This window comes from Propithecus coquereli, unplaced genomic scaffold (genome assembly GCF_000956105.1).
Source record: "Propithecus coquereli isolate 6110/MARCELLA unplaced genomic scaffold, Pcoq_1.0 Scaffold480, whole genome shotgun sequence".
Lineage (NCBI taxonomy): Eukaryota > Metazoa > Chordata > Mammalia > Primates > Indriidae > Propithecus > Propithecus coquereli.
Genome location: NW_012150619.1, coordinates 1,884,270 through 1,900,280, shown reverse-complemented (window position 1 = coordinate 1,900,280; position 16,011 = coordinate 1,884,270). Strand labels below are relative to the sequence as shown.

The 16,011-nt window shown below is 48.1% G+C and overlaps 2 protein-coding genes across 2 annotated transcripts in view; both read right to left on the bottom strand.

Moving 5' to 3' along the window:
• CDPF1 (cysteine-rich, DPF motif domain containing 1) overlaps positions 1–4,106 on the bottom strand; it is a 5,696-nt gene extending 1,590 nt beyond the window's left edge. Inside the window, exons 1-3 of the mRNA XM_012655576.1 lie at positions 4,080–4,106; positions 780–892; positions 643–674 (exon numbers count right to left, since the gene is read on the bottom strand). Of these exons, the coding sequence (XP_012511030.1) occupies positions 643–674; positions 780–892 (145 nt within the window). The 5' untranslated portion in view covers positions 4,080–4,106. The remainder of the gene's footprint in view (positions 1–642; positions 675–779; positions 893–4,079) is intronic.
• A 5,060-nt stretch (positions 4,107–9,166) lies between these two features.
• PKDREJ (polycystin (PKD) family receptor for egg jelly) lies at positions 9,167–15,994 on the bottom strand. The gene has a single exon (XM_012655579.1). The coding sequence runs from the start codon at positions 15,992–15,994 to the stop codon at positions 9,167–9,169; it is 6,828 nt and encodes a 2,275-aa protein (XP_012511033.1).
• Positions 15,995–16,011: the final 17 nt, after the last annotated feature.

Sequence of the window (16,011 nt, the reverse complement as noted above, 5' to 3'; positions counted from 1 at the left end):
TCCACCCGTGCTGAAAGGCAGTGACAGGCCCAGCAAGTGGGGGCCATGCTGGAATTGAAATTGGACCTGCTCTCAGCTCACTGGGGCATAAGGCCTCCATCTGAGCACCCCAAGCCCTCCCCTCTATCCCAAGCTGCTTACTCCCTTGTAGGGAGAACCTGGCACCTTTTCCATCCTCACAGCCCCAGGAGGCAGGCTGGCCTCATGCTACACATCAGAATGAGACCACGGCATCACATGATGACACCCAGGTCCCTGGTCAGCAGAGGAACTGCAGCCAGAAGCTGGAGGTCAAGAAATGAGCCCCAGGACTCAGTCCAGCTCTAGTCCAGGCCCACTCTGGCAAGTCTCTGGGAAGCTGGTCCTCAGGACTCACTCCCACCAGTGCAAGAGCTGCCAAGAACGGGCTTCCCACTAAGAAAGTGTCACGGCAGGAATGACAACAGGGTGCAGCCCAAATGGGGAGGCCACCATGGTCCCTTGTGTTTCCAGCTGCTGAGCTGCTTCAGCCTGGGCCACGGTGCCTCTACCCCATAGCCAGAGCAGGTGCTGAACTCTGGGCTGGGAGTGGAGGAAGGGCCTTGGGGATTCTGGAAGGGTCAGACGGTACTCAAGCCTTGCCCAGGGCCTCCCAAGTCACACCTGAAGCATCCAGAGCCTGGGCAGGAATGGGTCTAAAGCACAACACCCAAGCCATGTGTCAGACTCAGGCATGGCACCTGCCAACCAGCTCTGGGCAGGGGCTTCCCTGGCACTGGCCCAAAAAAGTATGTACTCACACCACCGACTGGGTGTTCGGGGGCTTCTGCCCCACGTAGCTATACGGAGCTGTCAAGGCACAGAGCTCACACTCAAACACACCCAGGGGACGGTGCTCTGCCTCGGACACCATCTGCAAGATCAAGAGATGAGGTGCATCACCTTCAGAACCAAGAACCACCCCTATCTCAAAGCCTCCCCACCTGCAGCATACTTCTCACCCACAAAACGCAACTGTCCCCCACCCCACACTTCCAGACGGGGAACCGCAGGTCTAGAGCAAGCAAGAGACCTGCTCAAGGTCACACATTATTTTCAAGTGCATATGAGATATTCACCAAGACAGACTATATGCTGGGCCATAAACAAGCCTCAAACTTTAAAAGACTGAAATCAGGATATGTTTGCCAAGCCCAAAATAATTAAATAAGAAAACAGTAACAGAAAGATACCTGAAAACTTTCCGAATATTTGGAAATTAAACAATATTCTCCTAAAGAAATCATAGTTCAAAGAAGAAATCACAAGGGAAATTAGAAAATATCTTGAACTAAATGATAACTAAAATATAATACACTAAAATACATAGAGTGCAGCTTAAGCAGTGCTTGGAGGGAAATTCATAGCTTTAAATTTTTAAATTAGAAAAAAATGTTTCTAAGTTTCCAACTTAAGAAAGTGGAGAAAAGCAAATCATGCCCAGCATAAGTAGAAAAAATAATAAAAAACAGAAATCAAAGAAATTGAACAGAAAAAAAATCAATAAAACCAAGGCTGTTTATTTTCAGCTTTTTAAAGAAGTTCAATAGAATTGATAACCTCTAATTAGATTGATCAAGGAAAAAAGGAAGATACAAATTAGCACTAACAGGAATGAAAGTGGGAACATCACTAAGACTAGAGACAGTAAAAGGATACTAAGGAAATGTTATCAACAACTTTTTAGCACTAAACCTGACAATTTTGATGAAATGTAAAGATTTTTTGAAAAGCACCAATATCAAAAGCGACTCCAGAAAAAATTTAGAAGACCTTATATCTAGTAAGAAAATTGAATTCGTAATTAAAACTTTTCCTGGAAATGAAATTTTAAAAAAAGAACATGAAAACATCATGCCTAGATGGCTTTACTGACAAATTCTGTCAAGCATTTAAGGAAGAAATAATACGAATTTGACATAACTCTTTCAGAATACAGAGGAAAAAGGAATACTTCCCCAGTGATTTTATGCAGTCAGAATGGTATTATATGGACAAAAGACTGCCAGTATAACCCTGCTACCATTCACCAGACAAAGCTATTAAAGGAAAACTATGGACCAATATCCTTCATGAACATAAATACAAAAATTCTTGGCAAAATATCAGCACATTGAATTCAATAATATATAAGAAACCTAAGGCATCAGAACTGAGTGAATTTATCCCAGGAATGCAAGGTTGATTTAACATTCGAAAACCAATGAATGTTATTCACAATAATAACAGACTAATGGAAGAAAATTATATATTCATTTCAGTAGACACAGAAAAAGCAGGACAAAATTCAAGGCTCTGGGTGGTGCTGGGAGGAAAGGCCCAGCTCCCACTTCAAACCTAAGTGGCTCCCCAATTGACTGTAGAATAAACTCCCTTCGTTGGCATTCAAAGACTCTTTAATTTGGGTGCCACCTTTTTCCGCTATCTTCAAGCGGCTCATGTCCTGTTCTGCAGATATTGCCTGCACATTCTCACCCCCTTGCCTTTGCTCCTGCTGTTCCTTCCACCTACAAGGCTCCCCAACAGCTCTCCCTATGCATTCCCCTCTGGCTGCCTTGAAGCTTTTATCTTTGGCTGCAGCTTAAATAAATATCTGGGTTTTTTTCTTTTAAAGTTAGTTATCCTTATGATGCTTCTTTAAGCAAATTCTTTGATCTGTGGTTTGATATCTTTTATTATTTTTGGAAAATTTAAGTATTTCTTCCACTGAGATTCTAACTGTAAATACGTTGCACCATTTGATATTGTTGCCTATACTCTTGGATGGTTTGTTTTTTTGGTTTGTTTTTTTCACTCTTTTCTCTTTGTGTTGCAGTTTGGGTGATTTCTATTGACTTATCTTTAAGTTCATTGACGTTTTTCCTTTGGCTATGTCAAATCAACTGATGTGCCTTTCGAAGGCACATCGTCTCTGCTGTTTTTTATTACGAGTATTGCCATCGATTCTCAGTTTCCTTCTCTGCTGAAATCCCCTATGCATGTTGTATAGCTTTTTCATGCTTTAACATATTAATCACACTTATTTTAAACTCCCTGTCTGATACTTCTAACATCTGGGTCATATCTGAGTCTGTGGATTGTTTTGATTCTTAACAGCAAGCAGTATTCTTTTTTATTTGCTTTTCTGTGTGTTGCAATTTTGGTTGAAAGCTGGACATTTGGTAAGATAGTGGAGGTTAAGTATTAATAGTATTTATAAAACATGTCATGTCTCTGTTTATGCTGGGCCTTTGTGTGGGGTATTAAATCAATCACAGTTGAGATGGTCTCAGGGTATCACTGGCTTCAAATTTCTCTAGCACTACCTGTGCTTAGGGTGAGGATCCATTTGCCTAGAGAGGGTTTTTCTCTGTCATCTTCACCCTCCCATAGGTGGCAGCTGCTAGTTATGCTGGGTTCCCCGTTGTCCTGATCCAGCTGCAGTCTCAGGCTTTCTTAGGAATCCTTCCCCGCCCCCAGATATAGGAGACCCCTAACGATAGTCTTGGGACAGCTGTGATCTCACTTCTTCTAAACCTGAGAGTGTGGGTATGTATGTCAAGAAATGAGTTTTGAGTTGGACAACCCCAGATGTAAATCTTGGAAGCACGGGTCAAAAATGACTCTTAAAAAATTAAAACCCATTTCAGGCGTGCGTGAACCCAATCTCGGTTCGCAGCTCTACAGTGGAGTTGGCAAGGCCACAGCCGGGGGCGACCGGGAGCGCCGCCTTGTCAGTCGGTCACAGGCCCCAGGCACAGCAGGCGGCCCGGCAACTGCGAGCCCCGCACACGCCCTTCCCTCAGCTGGCGCCGCTGCCCCGCACCGCTCGCGCGGGAGACCTAGCAGCCCCAGAGGTCAGGAGGGCTCCGCACCGCGAGGCCGACACCGGGTGGCCTTTCCCGCGTCCTTCGTCCGGTCTCCAACGCCGCGAGAGGCCGCACCGACCCCCGACAATCGGAACCGCACAGGCCTCCACGCCAGCACCGAAGCCTGACTCGGAGACTCGGAAGCACTCGGATTGCTGTTCCGGCCCACAGCGCGCTCGCCCCCGCTTGGCCTCCGTCCCCGCGCCCACTCACCGCCGCCCGCGCCGCGCGGTTCTGCGTCCCAGGGCGCGTGCGCGGCCCCGCCCCCAGCTGTCCGCCAGCCCCGGGCGCAGGCGCAGGCGCAGGCGCGGGCGGAGGGGGCGGGACCTCGCGGCCGCCTTCCTTCTCCCCCGCGTCCTTCCGGTCGCCGCAGAGCGCTCGATCAGGGGTGGGCGCACGGATGGGCTGGGGGCTTTTGGGTGTCGTGTCTAGGCGCGCCATGGTCGGAGCACGCGGACTGGGGTTCTGTCTGACCCTGCGAGGTGCGCAGCTTCCGTCTGGGTTTTGTGTCGGGTTCGGCAGTGTCGAGATCTCTGACGCGTGGCCCCAGCAGAAACCCCTCCTTCCGCCCCGCGCCTCTGTGGCCGAAATACCCGGGCCTTGGTTCCCCGCACGCTGTCGGTGCCCCCACAGGGCGTAAGCCCCCGCACGCTGCAGGGGAAAAGACGAGTTCAAAGCCAGCCCCGTGGTTCCTGCGACCTTTATAAAGCCGCGTGGTCACCACATGTGCCACTGGGCTCATAGGCCTCAGAGTGGCTTATGACGCTCCTTGTTGTCTGCGCTCCTTTCGGCTTCCTGGGTCTCTTCGCTCGCCCATCGCCCGACACTAGTCACAGGGCTCCTTCGCTTCCCCTACCACCGGGGCCCCACACGCTGCTCCTAGACATGAAATGCCAGCCCCATTCCCGGGCCCTCGTGTGGGAGGAGTGTATGAGAGCCACCAATTCTGCAGCCAGCGGGCCTGGCTTTGCCTGTGGCCTCCACTTTTCCCAGGTGGAAACCCTCGCCCCAATCGCAGTGGGTCTTCACCTGTGCCTTGGGGACCACGGATTTTGCTACCCTCCTTCCCCCAATGGTTTAGCGTTTTCCGCTGAAGAGAAGGCCTGCCCCCTGACCTGCAGCAACAGTTCTCTGCCTGCCTGTCCTACCAGCCCGCATTCTTCTCCCATCCAGCCCCAATCTACCATATACTGCTGTGTTAGTGGGGTCCCCTGTAACCATTACCTAGGCCAGATGAGGTGTGCGCGCTGTCATTGCCAAGGTGTGCTGTTCCTGACAGACCAGAACGTATTCCTGATTGGTCAAGCCATGTTTAAAGGAATGTTGCCAACTTGCAGCAGACAGATCTCAGATTTTCTCCTTTGGGGAACTGAGAAGGATTATACATGGCATTTTAGTACCATAGAAACCAGAACCACTCTTAGCCCTGAGATAGAGGGGCCCCAGGAATTAGCAGGCAATTTTATTATGTTTCTAGGAGATATAACCTCAGCTGTGCTCTCAGCAGCGGCATTCTTTGAATCCATTCAAAGATTATATACTGGGTTGGGTTTTTTTTTTTCTGAATCTACCCAAAGATAGAACATCTTGAGGAAGCATTTCAAATTTAACCTGTAACTACTCTCAGATACGTGATGGTAATCCCATGAATGCTGTTCAAGCAATTAGACTTATTTTGGACAAGTTACGGATGAGATGCATTAGAAGAATTAAGTGAAATAATAGATAATAGTCAAAGAACAAACCGTGGTCTTTGGCAGAAAAGAAAGTTAATTTCAAATTTGATCTGTCCACAGTTATTAATATTAGATAAAGCTTTTAAAAATCCAAAATAATTATATTGCATAAAGTTTTAGGGAAAAAAATGGTTTTCCCAAAGAAACTGCATATGAAATAAGCACTAAAATAACATTCAAGTACTATGTAAGCAAATTAAAACTAGGAAACAGAAACATTTGCTGGTGTCTAAAAAACATTCATGTACTAATAATCCTGAAACTAATTTCTATAGAGACTATTTTCTGGCCACTGTAGATCAACGTGTAGTCTCCATTGATAAAGAGATTTGAACAAGGTGAGCAACACACTGCAATTTTCAGTTTTCTTTATAATGTCTCAGTGCTGAAAAATGTAAAAGAAAAACATAAGAAATCCGATATGAATCTAGATATTGTTGTAAGGAACAGTAATAATAGTGAGATAACAGCTTATATAATGAAAGCAGTTTGTAATGTTTTCTGCAATCTTGATAATTTTTCCTGTGTGTCCTCCTTACAATGTTTAAACATGATATCGATATTCATGGTTCAGTTCTGAATAAAAAGCCATAAGAATCTTATTCATAAGTCCAGTTGCACTCTCTCAGCAGAGTGAAGTTTCTCCCTGTTGAAATAATTAAAAACTATAAAGTAGAAAAGGTTCTCTAATTTGACACTATTTTGCATAGAACACAATTGTGTGAAAATCTTTATTATATCAACACAATGATTTTTCTGAAATGAAGGCAAGAAAAATAAAATTTATAGAATAAATATGTAATAATTTATGGATTATGTATGTCTTTATTATTAAAACATCAGTGGCTCATCACAGAACACCCAGGGGTGGACAATAAAGATTAAATTCAGTTATCTTTAATAGCTTGCCAATTTTCAGTTACATGAAAACCATAGCTTTACGCATAATTTTTTATTTTATCCTTATGAAGGTATATTTATAAAGGTAGATGGATATAAATATTTTATGTAAGAGTTTGTAAGTTTTTAAATATTTAGACATATGGAAATTTGTAATCCTGCTCTGGGCCCCACAAGTGTTAGGGATGAGTTTGCAGGGAAAAATAATTGCCTATATGTTGTAGTAATACTTATAAAATGTATAAATGTGGACTTGAAAGATAATTTCAGTATTGAACAAATATCGTACATCATGTATTTAGGTGAAGACTGAGAATAGAAATCTGAAAATGGAAGGAATTGAATTCAGATTAAAATCTAGAGCTAAGTGTTGCTAACAGCAGCAAAGGGGGTTCTGTGGAGGAGTAACTCCTTTGCACCCCATTTCGATAAGGATGAATACCATCCTATTCATCCCGTCCCCCTTTTCTGCCAATAACATTCAGGTCTAAAGGCTTACATTTGAGTGCTACTAGTGAAATGCCAGAAACAGGCCTTAAAAATGCCTGTCTGTGGGAGTATAATGAGAACAAAGGACTTAAAAGACTCCTTTAGAAATTGTTGCCATGTCCTGCGAAATGGCCTTCAAAAGAAACCTGAATTATGATTTGTCTTACTTGACACTTCGTCTTCCTGATAATGTTATAATTGGCATCTCTGTCTCTAAACTGTATAAATTCTTGTCATTGCTCTGTCAGAAGAAAACCCCTGGTACTCACCCCTTTCCCATCATGCATGGGAAAAATCCCATGACTGCTAGATTTCTCATTTTCACCAAGAACTTGAGAACGTTGTCTCATTCAGCAGGACCCTCAGCTGCTGGCCCTAGTCCTCACTCAGACCACCTCCAGTGCTCATTCCTGGGCCCTCAGTGACTGCCTGCCGCCTCTGGGGCTGATTCTTTGGTGACCGTCCCGCTGCACAGCTCTGGCTGTGGTGGGGCAAAACTGCCCCCCTTCCCTGTGCTTCCTTCCTGGGAAGGGAGGCCAACTTCCATAACCCTGAGCCCCTCTCAGCCCCTGCAGAGTGGCAGAGGCTTTAGCTGATTGCTAAATCGGGGGAGAATGCCTGGGCACACCCAGCCACAGAGAGCATGAGTCTCTGCCCAGCCCGCCAGCAGCCTGCGCTGCCTCTAAGTGCCGGCTGCCCAGCCAGGCCTGCAACGGGGGCTTGAACTCCCTCGTTCTGCAGCTCAGTCGGCAAACGCATTTGACCAGGATGTATCTGGCCTCTATCAGCAAAAAGTCATCATTTGGCCCCTTGTAGACTCTTTTTCTCAATCTGTCCAGAAGTCTGGTGGTTAAGAGAGGTGCTATCTAATGAGGGTGTGCTCCAGTCGGAACCAGTGGGCCAGCATGGGCCGGGCCACTCCCATGACCTCCCCACCAGGGGAATTAGAAAATCCAAATCGGACCTTCTGACCCTTGATACCTGCGCCCTTGGGCGAGCCTAGACCTCTTCATTGTCTCACCTGGCAGAGAAGACTGCAGCCTGCGCAGGGTTGCAGGCGTCCTGTCTAGAGAAAGCGATGCACGGGCTGTGGCCATTGCAGTGCAGCTCAGGATGACAGAGACACCGACGTGGGTACAAAGCAAGCCACCCACCTGACTGGGCTGTCCCCCTTTCTGTCTCTCCACTTGGAGGGCAGGAGCCATGTGTGTATACGCTCCTCACGCAGAAATCACTGCAAGTCTCACAGAAGTAATCTCACATTTAATTCGGATGAAGTTTAAAGTGGCATCTATGTAAACAAACATGCTTCTGAGTACAATGGTACAGCTGCTGGCCCTTGTTTCTCTTAAGTAATGAACCACATTTTCCTTATTGCTAAATAACCCACCATACCACAAATAACCAAATGCCCAAATCCTAGATGTATACATATTGCTATATTCAATACGCAGAACACTTACTGTATTTCAGTGTTAATCCATATGCACCTTTTTGTTGTTGAACAAAAGCCATGTCTGTTGGTCAGAAAATGCTATTAAATTTTACTTTAACTTGCCGCAAACTTAAGGCATAAAAGGGAAGCTCCCGACTTCTGACCCCTGCATTCCCAAGCACAGAGCAAGTCCTGGAACTCCCCATGAGGCCCTGGCCCAACAGGACTGGGGGAGGAGAGCCTGCAGCCTGGGTCTGCAAAGAAGACTCACAGTGAGGCAGAGGAGTCTGGAGCTCTGCACTGGGGCAGTGGGCCATTGGCTTCCAGCTTGGGTGGAAGGAAGGAGCACCCGGAGCATCCTTGCCCTGGCCAGGTCCAGGGTGGGGCCCTTTCAGCTCCCTCCCTCAAATCTGGTTCTCACACTCGGTGGCTCCAACTCCTCTAAACTGCTGCAGGGTCTGCTGCTGTACCAGGAGTCACCTAATTCCCCTGTAAAGGGAAATCAATCCAAGAATCCTACACTGTGATCTCGTCTTTCCCCACATGCTACATTGTGCTCCTACTTTCACGTTCCCAAGAGCAGAGGCCAAGAGTGGGGATCCTTCCAAATGCAGGAGCGCACACTATGAAGGACATGGGTGGAAAGCATGGCTGAGCCACTAGCATCCCTCAATCCCCTTAGTCCCACAGACCCAGCGTTTGGGGAGACACTTGCTTATGGCGCTTGAAACCATCATTCGTCAAACAACGAGGTAAACCATTTTCTTCCCATTGATGTTTCTGGTCTTCAGCCCCAGATACCGGTGGTTATTCTTCTCTGGCTGCCCATACAGCATGTCGACAAAGAACTCGGGCTCATCTTTGGCCCTCGACTGGGAGGTCTGAAAGCCAAATATAGTTCTTAGCTTGCCACACAGGTAGGTCATTGCCTCCACTTCATCCGACGGTTCCTCGTACACGGGCTGCTTCATCTCCTCGTAGGCAGACAAAATTACTGCCTGAAATAAGTTGATCAAGATGCAGATCATCACCAGCATGAAAGATGAGAGGAACAGGACCCCAAGAATCCTGTTGTGGGAAAATTCAGTGTTCTGAAAAGCTGAAACACAATAGGAAAATATGGTCTGAGTGGCATGAATCAGATTACTGTAGTTCCACTCGTGCTGCCCGAACACCAGGTAACCGAAAGCCATGTATACAAAGAAGTACACGGACACCACGAACGCCATGTGGCAGATGCCGGGAAGGGCCGCCTGGATGGCCTTCTGAGCCAGGCGCACATCATAGAAGAATCTGGAATACCTGAGCGTCTTCAAAATCGTCAGAAATAACAGGAAACCCAAAATTATCCTCATGGTGTGATCTACTCGAGAAACTGCATGAAAGGGAATGAAGTCTTCGGGGTTCGACAAGTAAAACCGAATCATACCGGTGGCCAAGAAATGCTTCCTGAGAAAGAGCACAATCAACACAGTAAATATGCATTTTAAAGCAAAGTTGAGCAAATTATACACACTTCTCACGTAGGAGGCTCTTTCTTGCATGATGATGTAGCCCTCGTCGACAGTGTAGGCTAAGAAAAAAATGAGGATGGCCACATACAAGTAGATTTCTGCTGAAGCTTTTCTGTTGAACTCAGCAAGTGAGAAAGAGTACAGAGCTATGCTGGTGTTGACAACCCCTAACTGCGAGACCTCAAATACGACTGAAATGCTGCAGAACAGACTGACATCTGGATTGAAAGTTGTCAATTCCAAGATCACAGCCCACGTCTTCTCATCAAGCCAATTGCTTTCTTGAAGTTCTCTGAGCCTCAGTGTGGAATTAAACTTCTGCTGTTTTGGAAAAAAGTAGAACGCATATCCTCCCGATCCGTAGGTATGTAACGACCCGTAGGAATAATACACCCATTGCTTTCCTTGATGTTTATAAGCAAAACCATTGGTATTCTTGTGTGTGTGCCGTTTATCAATTTCATTCCAAAAACTAGAATAGTCTTTTGTGTCTTCTGGGTCGATGCCATATTTGGGATGACAACGAATTTCTCTTTTGATGCTGTTCTGCACGAAGTTTTCAGCAGGTAGACACGGTTTTTCAGTAGATTTTGCTCTCACTTGCCTCATCAGTGGAAGGCCAAGGATGGTGGACGAGCCGTCAAGAAGGAACGTGGGATTCAGGTCGTTGTGTAACAAAGGCAGCAGCACGCTGTTCAGCCATCGGTAGACGTCTTCCAGCTTGGTCACAGCAGCAAGGTCCATGGAGAACTGATCGCGGAGAAACTGGTTGTAGTAGAAGCTGTCGGTGTGGCGCAGCAGGCCGATGAGGACCAACAGAAGGGCCAGGAAGATGAGGTGAGTCGCGAGGTAGCTCAGGAAGAGGAGAGCTCTTCTCTTGATCCTCTTCTTTCTTTTGAATATTCTAACTTCGTCTTCCGTGAGGGGCTGGTACATCCTCGTGCCGCGGATTTGGCTGATGCGGTCGTGTAGCCTCCTCATCTCCTCTGGGTGCATGTTCATTCTCCGCAGCCTGATCTCTGAATAGTGGTATCTGGTTGACCACGAGAGGTTTTTACAGTACTTGGGCTTATTTGTCCTGATGCCTGACCAGAGTATGATTTTGGACGGCTGCACCAGAAAGACTGACTGACAGAATGAACAAAAACATGCAAAGAGCCATTCTACTGACCTCTCGTAGCCATAAGTCAGCCCATAAAATACAATAAAGAAGGAGGATATGCTGGAAGCGGCAAAAACCAAGAACCATGCCGCATAAACACACCACCACGGCAGGACGATCCGGGGCTTTTTTTTAGGTGGGGCAAGATCCTGCTGTGAAGAGGGCTCTTCAGAAGGAACATCTTCATTGTCCTCTCTGTTGTTGTTGTTGTTGTTGGAATTTGTGTTTGGTCTGTGGGTCTCCGGGGCCTTGGTTTCTGCTTTCTCATGCTGGTGCTTTGATCTAAAGGTTGCTTTAACAGAAGGCTTAGGAATCCCGGGCTTTCGCCTGGACGCAGGCTTCACAGTCTTTGCGGTCTCGCTGGCATGTGTCACGGCGGTTTGACGAGCATGCCACTTTCCCAGACGTTCTTCCCAGTGTCCACCGTCTTCTGACATCAGGGGATGCTCCTGAGGAGACACCTCCTCTAGCTTCACTTGAGGTTTCTTCTGGGAATAGGTGAACAAAAAGGTTATTAATAATTGCACAGGGATTGTAATTAAGACACTTTCAATTCCTATCATCATTGATCTGATGTAGCGCCCCTCTCTTGACTGAGTTTGTTCTTTTCTATTTAGATTAAAGAACATAATGTTACAAAGAAGAGAGCTTAGCAACATTGCCAAACAACAAGACAATCTTTGGAGCCTGCTGAACGGTTTAGGAACGACACTGGCAAAAATGGAGAACCACATGTGGTTTTTCCCTAGCTTATTACTCACGTCAATAAAGAAAAAGTCTCTTCTGTTCAGAGGCTGGTCTGGGTGGGTAACGTGAAATGTTCTGTCCAAAGTGGTGTCAACAGAGAGCCATTTCCGGCATATGAACAGCCAAACGTGTCTGCTAAACAGATTTTCCACTTTGATTCGACTTAAATACCAACTAGGTGCTTTGCCCTCGTTGTTGTGCCACACGCGGATGGAATGGATGTCCCCCAAGTCACTTTTTGTCGTTAGGAGGAAAGTGCTGATGCTTCCTCGGTAGAGAGTTGTAAAATGTGGATGGCTTAAACAGTGCACGTCGCTGGTACTCGCTGTGCCCCTAAGCTGCACAAAGACGTCGGCTCTGGTCCCAGCCCCACAACGACTTCCTGTAAAAACTGTGACCAAGTAGCATATGTTATCATAAGGATCGTTATCAGGTAGAACTATCACATGTTCCCGAAGAAACTGGTCCATTTCATCCCTATGCAAGGCCCAGAAAGCTAGGACCATGTACAGGAACATGATAAAAAGCACAGTGAAGAGGGTCACAGGATTATGGTAAACATTCTTGATGACCTTTAACTGCAGATCCACGGGGTTAGGGACCACAATCACCCTGGCCATCACGTAGCAGGTGTGCAGGTGAAGGCTGGTTAGCCTGAGTGTGCCCAGCTGCCGCCTGGCCCGCACCGCGTGCCTGCAGACACAGTGCACCTTGTGCCAGGTGGTCTTCTCACCGAGCACGCAGTTGTCTTCCCTCCACTCACTCTGGATCCCATACATGTCCAAGCACTGAACGCTGAAAAGAGAAATCCTCACCAGCCTGTCATTGGGCTTTATGACAAAACGAGGTGCCCGCAGAACCACGGATATGGCACACTGGGATGAGTGGCTGCGTTGAGCTATGACCTGCAGCAGAGACAGTGGGAGGCAAACCAGGCGGGCTGCCTTCACCGTGCAGGCAGGATCAAACAGGGCACTCTGGCTGGCAACTGGAGGGATGTCATGAGGCACGAGGAAGGTGGCGACCAGAGCCGTGGGGCTGAGCTGACTGCCTGCGTACACCAGCACCTCGAACAACACGGTCACTTCAGTCACAATGTGGACCAGCACCTCCCTGAGTACTCTGCTGTCCACTTCAAAGCTAAACACCCCTGTTGTCTTCTTCAAGGCCCCGTCAAGCTCACTGCTGGGTCCCACTGTGAGATTAAAAGCTGCAAAGGTCAAGTTTTTTCTGACAAGGTACACTTCCACTACGTCGGGCGTGATCTCTATCACAGTGCCGTTGTCTGCGGCTCCGGTCATTCTGAATCCAACCACCTCAACTGAAGCGCTTTCTCCACCATCTAACCAAGGAAAAGGGTCCTCTGCAAACTCACAAAACATAGTAGAAACTGGAGCATTTGCAGGCAGGGCGGGAACACTGCTCACATTGAGTGCTGGATAAAAACAATTTCGGCAGCGTGTCTCGTTTCTGAAGACCTGGGTAACCTTCCACTTTTCAACTTTCTTGACATACATGTTAAAGTTGGGGGTTCTCATGACAGTGGTTTCAGTCCCTGGCACTTTATTAGCCAATATTGTGTCTGATAGAGATTCTATTACGTAGAAAGGATCTTCAACCACTTCGTGAGGAACAGTCAGTTTAAGGATATTGGACAAACTTGTTAATATTCCAGTGCTCACAATTTCTATTTGTTCAGAGCTAAAGTGTTTATCTTTTTGTTGATACTCTTGCAGGGCTTGATTTGCTTGCCATATCCTCACTGTGGCACGTTTCTGAGCCACTCCAGTGAGTTCCAAGGGTTTCTGGGTTAATTTGGTAATAGTCGTTACTACCTGGCCGATTTCCACCAAAGTGCTTGCAGGAAGAAGGAAAGACTGATTGACAAGGTGTTCTCGGAGATTGACTTTTTCAGCTCGGAGAGGTAATTCAGCTTTCATGTTATTCAAGACGGAAGCTACTATATACATTAAGTAACCTGCAGATAAAAAATTCTGCTTTTGAAGCAATGTAGATAGCAATGAACTTGGCCCGTTGGTGAGATCGAGTAACTGATGCAACACAGTCTTTGATGAGTTTTTGTCAGTAGGAGCCTGTACGGTGGCATACAAAGTCACCTGAGCGAAAGCTCCTAGAGAGTCATAAACCTGAGCATATATTTTGGTGGCATAATGATTGGTCAACACACCAACAGGAAGAAAGGAAGGGGGTGCTGTGGGCTCAGTACCCAAATACAGGATGGCCCCCAAGCTGTTTTCTTTTACTGAACTGATTTCACCAATACCGTGCAAATCAGAAACAATTATTTTATATGTAAGAGGGATGTGCTGGTCCTTAAAATTACTGCACTGGACAACAAATTTAGTAAAAAGTGCAATTCCTTTAGCTGGATTAATTTTGCATTCTCCAAGTTGAGGGCCATGGTTAGGAATAAAGAAATGCCTGAAGACTGAGATATCTCCACTCCAACTTGCTACGTATAGCGAAGCCGAAAACTCAGCTTCCGAAAAATGACTGAAAGCAAAAGCTTTTATAGACAAATAAGCACTATTCCTTCCTGTTACCGTTTGCCCCATCCAATCAAATAGCACTTCACTGCCCAAAGAAGACAAAATTGACCACTTATAGAAATCACGCCTTGCACAATTTGTGCAATTTAAAAACAAAGAAAATCTATCTGATATAATTAAAGTCCGATCACAATTTTCAATACATGAAATGTGTGCGATAGCTCTTGGTCCTTGGAGCACGTGCACTCTTTTATCAGAAAATGCTCTTCTGAAACCCTTCTGTATCACCATTCTGAAAAAATACACCTGGGCACCTTTAAGTGTTTCTGGCAAAAGTGTTAGCACAGGGCCAGAGGCCCAAGGCCACTTGAGATTAGTCTGCTCTGGGTGGCAGACTTCCTGGTTCATCACCATTATCTGGTCTTCACGGTAGTTGTGTGGATTTGTGGTACAGTGCCAGAAAAACTGGAGTCCCTCTAATGGGTCGTCGGCCTCTGGGTCAGAGGACATTGCTCCGTTCAGAATCAGCTCGTCTGTGAAGTTCACTGTCATGCTGGCATTCCCAAGAATAACGGCCTTCAGGGGACGTCTGACAATGCAGACATAGATGGAGTCTGAGTCTTGCACTAGAGGCATTCTTGGATCGGATGTGGTGATGGACACTGTGAAATTAAACACATACACCCCCCAGTGTAAAGAAGAGCGGGGGATGTGTATAAATAATGGATCGTTCTTGATCTCGATTTGTGATAGATCCATAGGTTGCGTCCAGTCGGGCACGTCATTCACGGAGGGCACGGAGAAGACCTGCCAGTACGTGGCAATGGCCTGGGCAAACGGGCAGTCATACTGAGCGGTGGCGTTGATGGTGGCTTCCTCCTTCCTCGTCAGGAACACGGGGGCGCTGTCATTGTTCGTGTTGATCTTCACTTGCTTGATGATGCAGGATCTTATCTGACAGGACACGGAAGACGTCATGGCTGTGCGGTTGGACGAGTCGACGGCTTCCAAAACAACGGGCGTGGGTCCATCTGTGGGGCACTGGGTGTGGGCCACGAAGCCGGAGTAGGGGCGGGGGTCGGCGGGCAGGACGGAGAGAGCGGAGGGGCGCGTGGCGGCGGCTGCGCGGCGGGCGCGGGTCGGCCGGGCTTCCCCGGGCCCGAGCAGCCGCAGGCGGAAGGCCCAGGCTAGGGGCCCCAGCGAGTGCGGCAGGCGGGCAGACCACGCCAGCGAGAGCCGGCCGCGGGGCGCCGAGACGCGCAGGTCCACGTGCGTGGGCGCCGCGGGGCCCGGCCGGCCGCGGAGCAGGACGCGCACGCCCAGGCAGTACCAGCCCGGGGGCCGCGGGGACACGCGCCGCTCGGCGCCCGCCCGGCCGGGCCCCCCACGGGGGAAGCAGAGGTCGCGGCTGCCGCTCAGGAGGACGCCGCCGTCCCGGGCCGCGCGGCGCCGCAGGCTGAGGCGGGTGCGGCCTCCGCGCTCCCTCAAGCCCCGGGCGCCCCTGAGGAGGCCTCCCGACTGCGTGGCCGGCGCCCCGGGGACGGCGGCCCGGGCCCCGCGAGGAGCCGGGTGCGGCGGGAGCAGGCCCAGGCCCAGGCCCAGGCCCAGGAGGAGGAGCGCGGGCCCAGGCCGCATGGCGCCCGCCCGGGAGG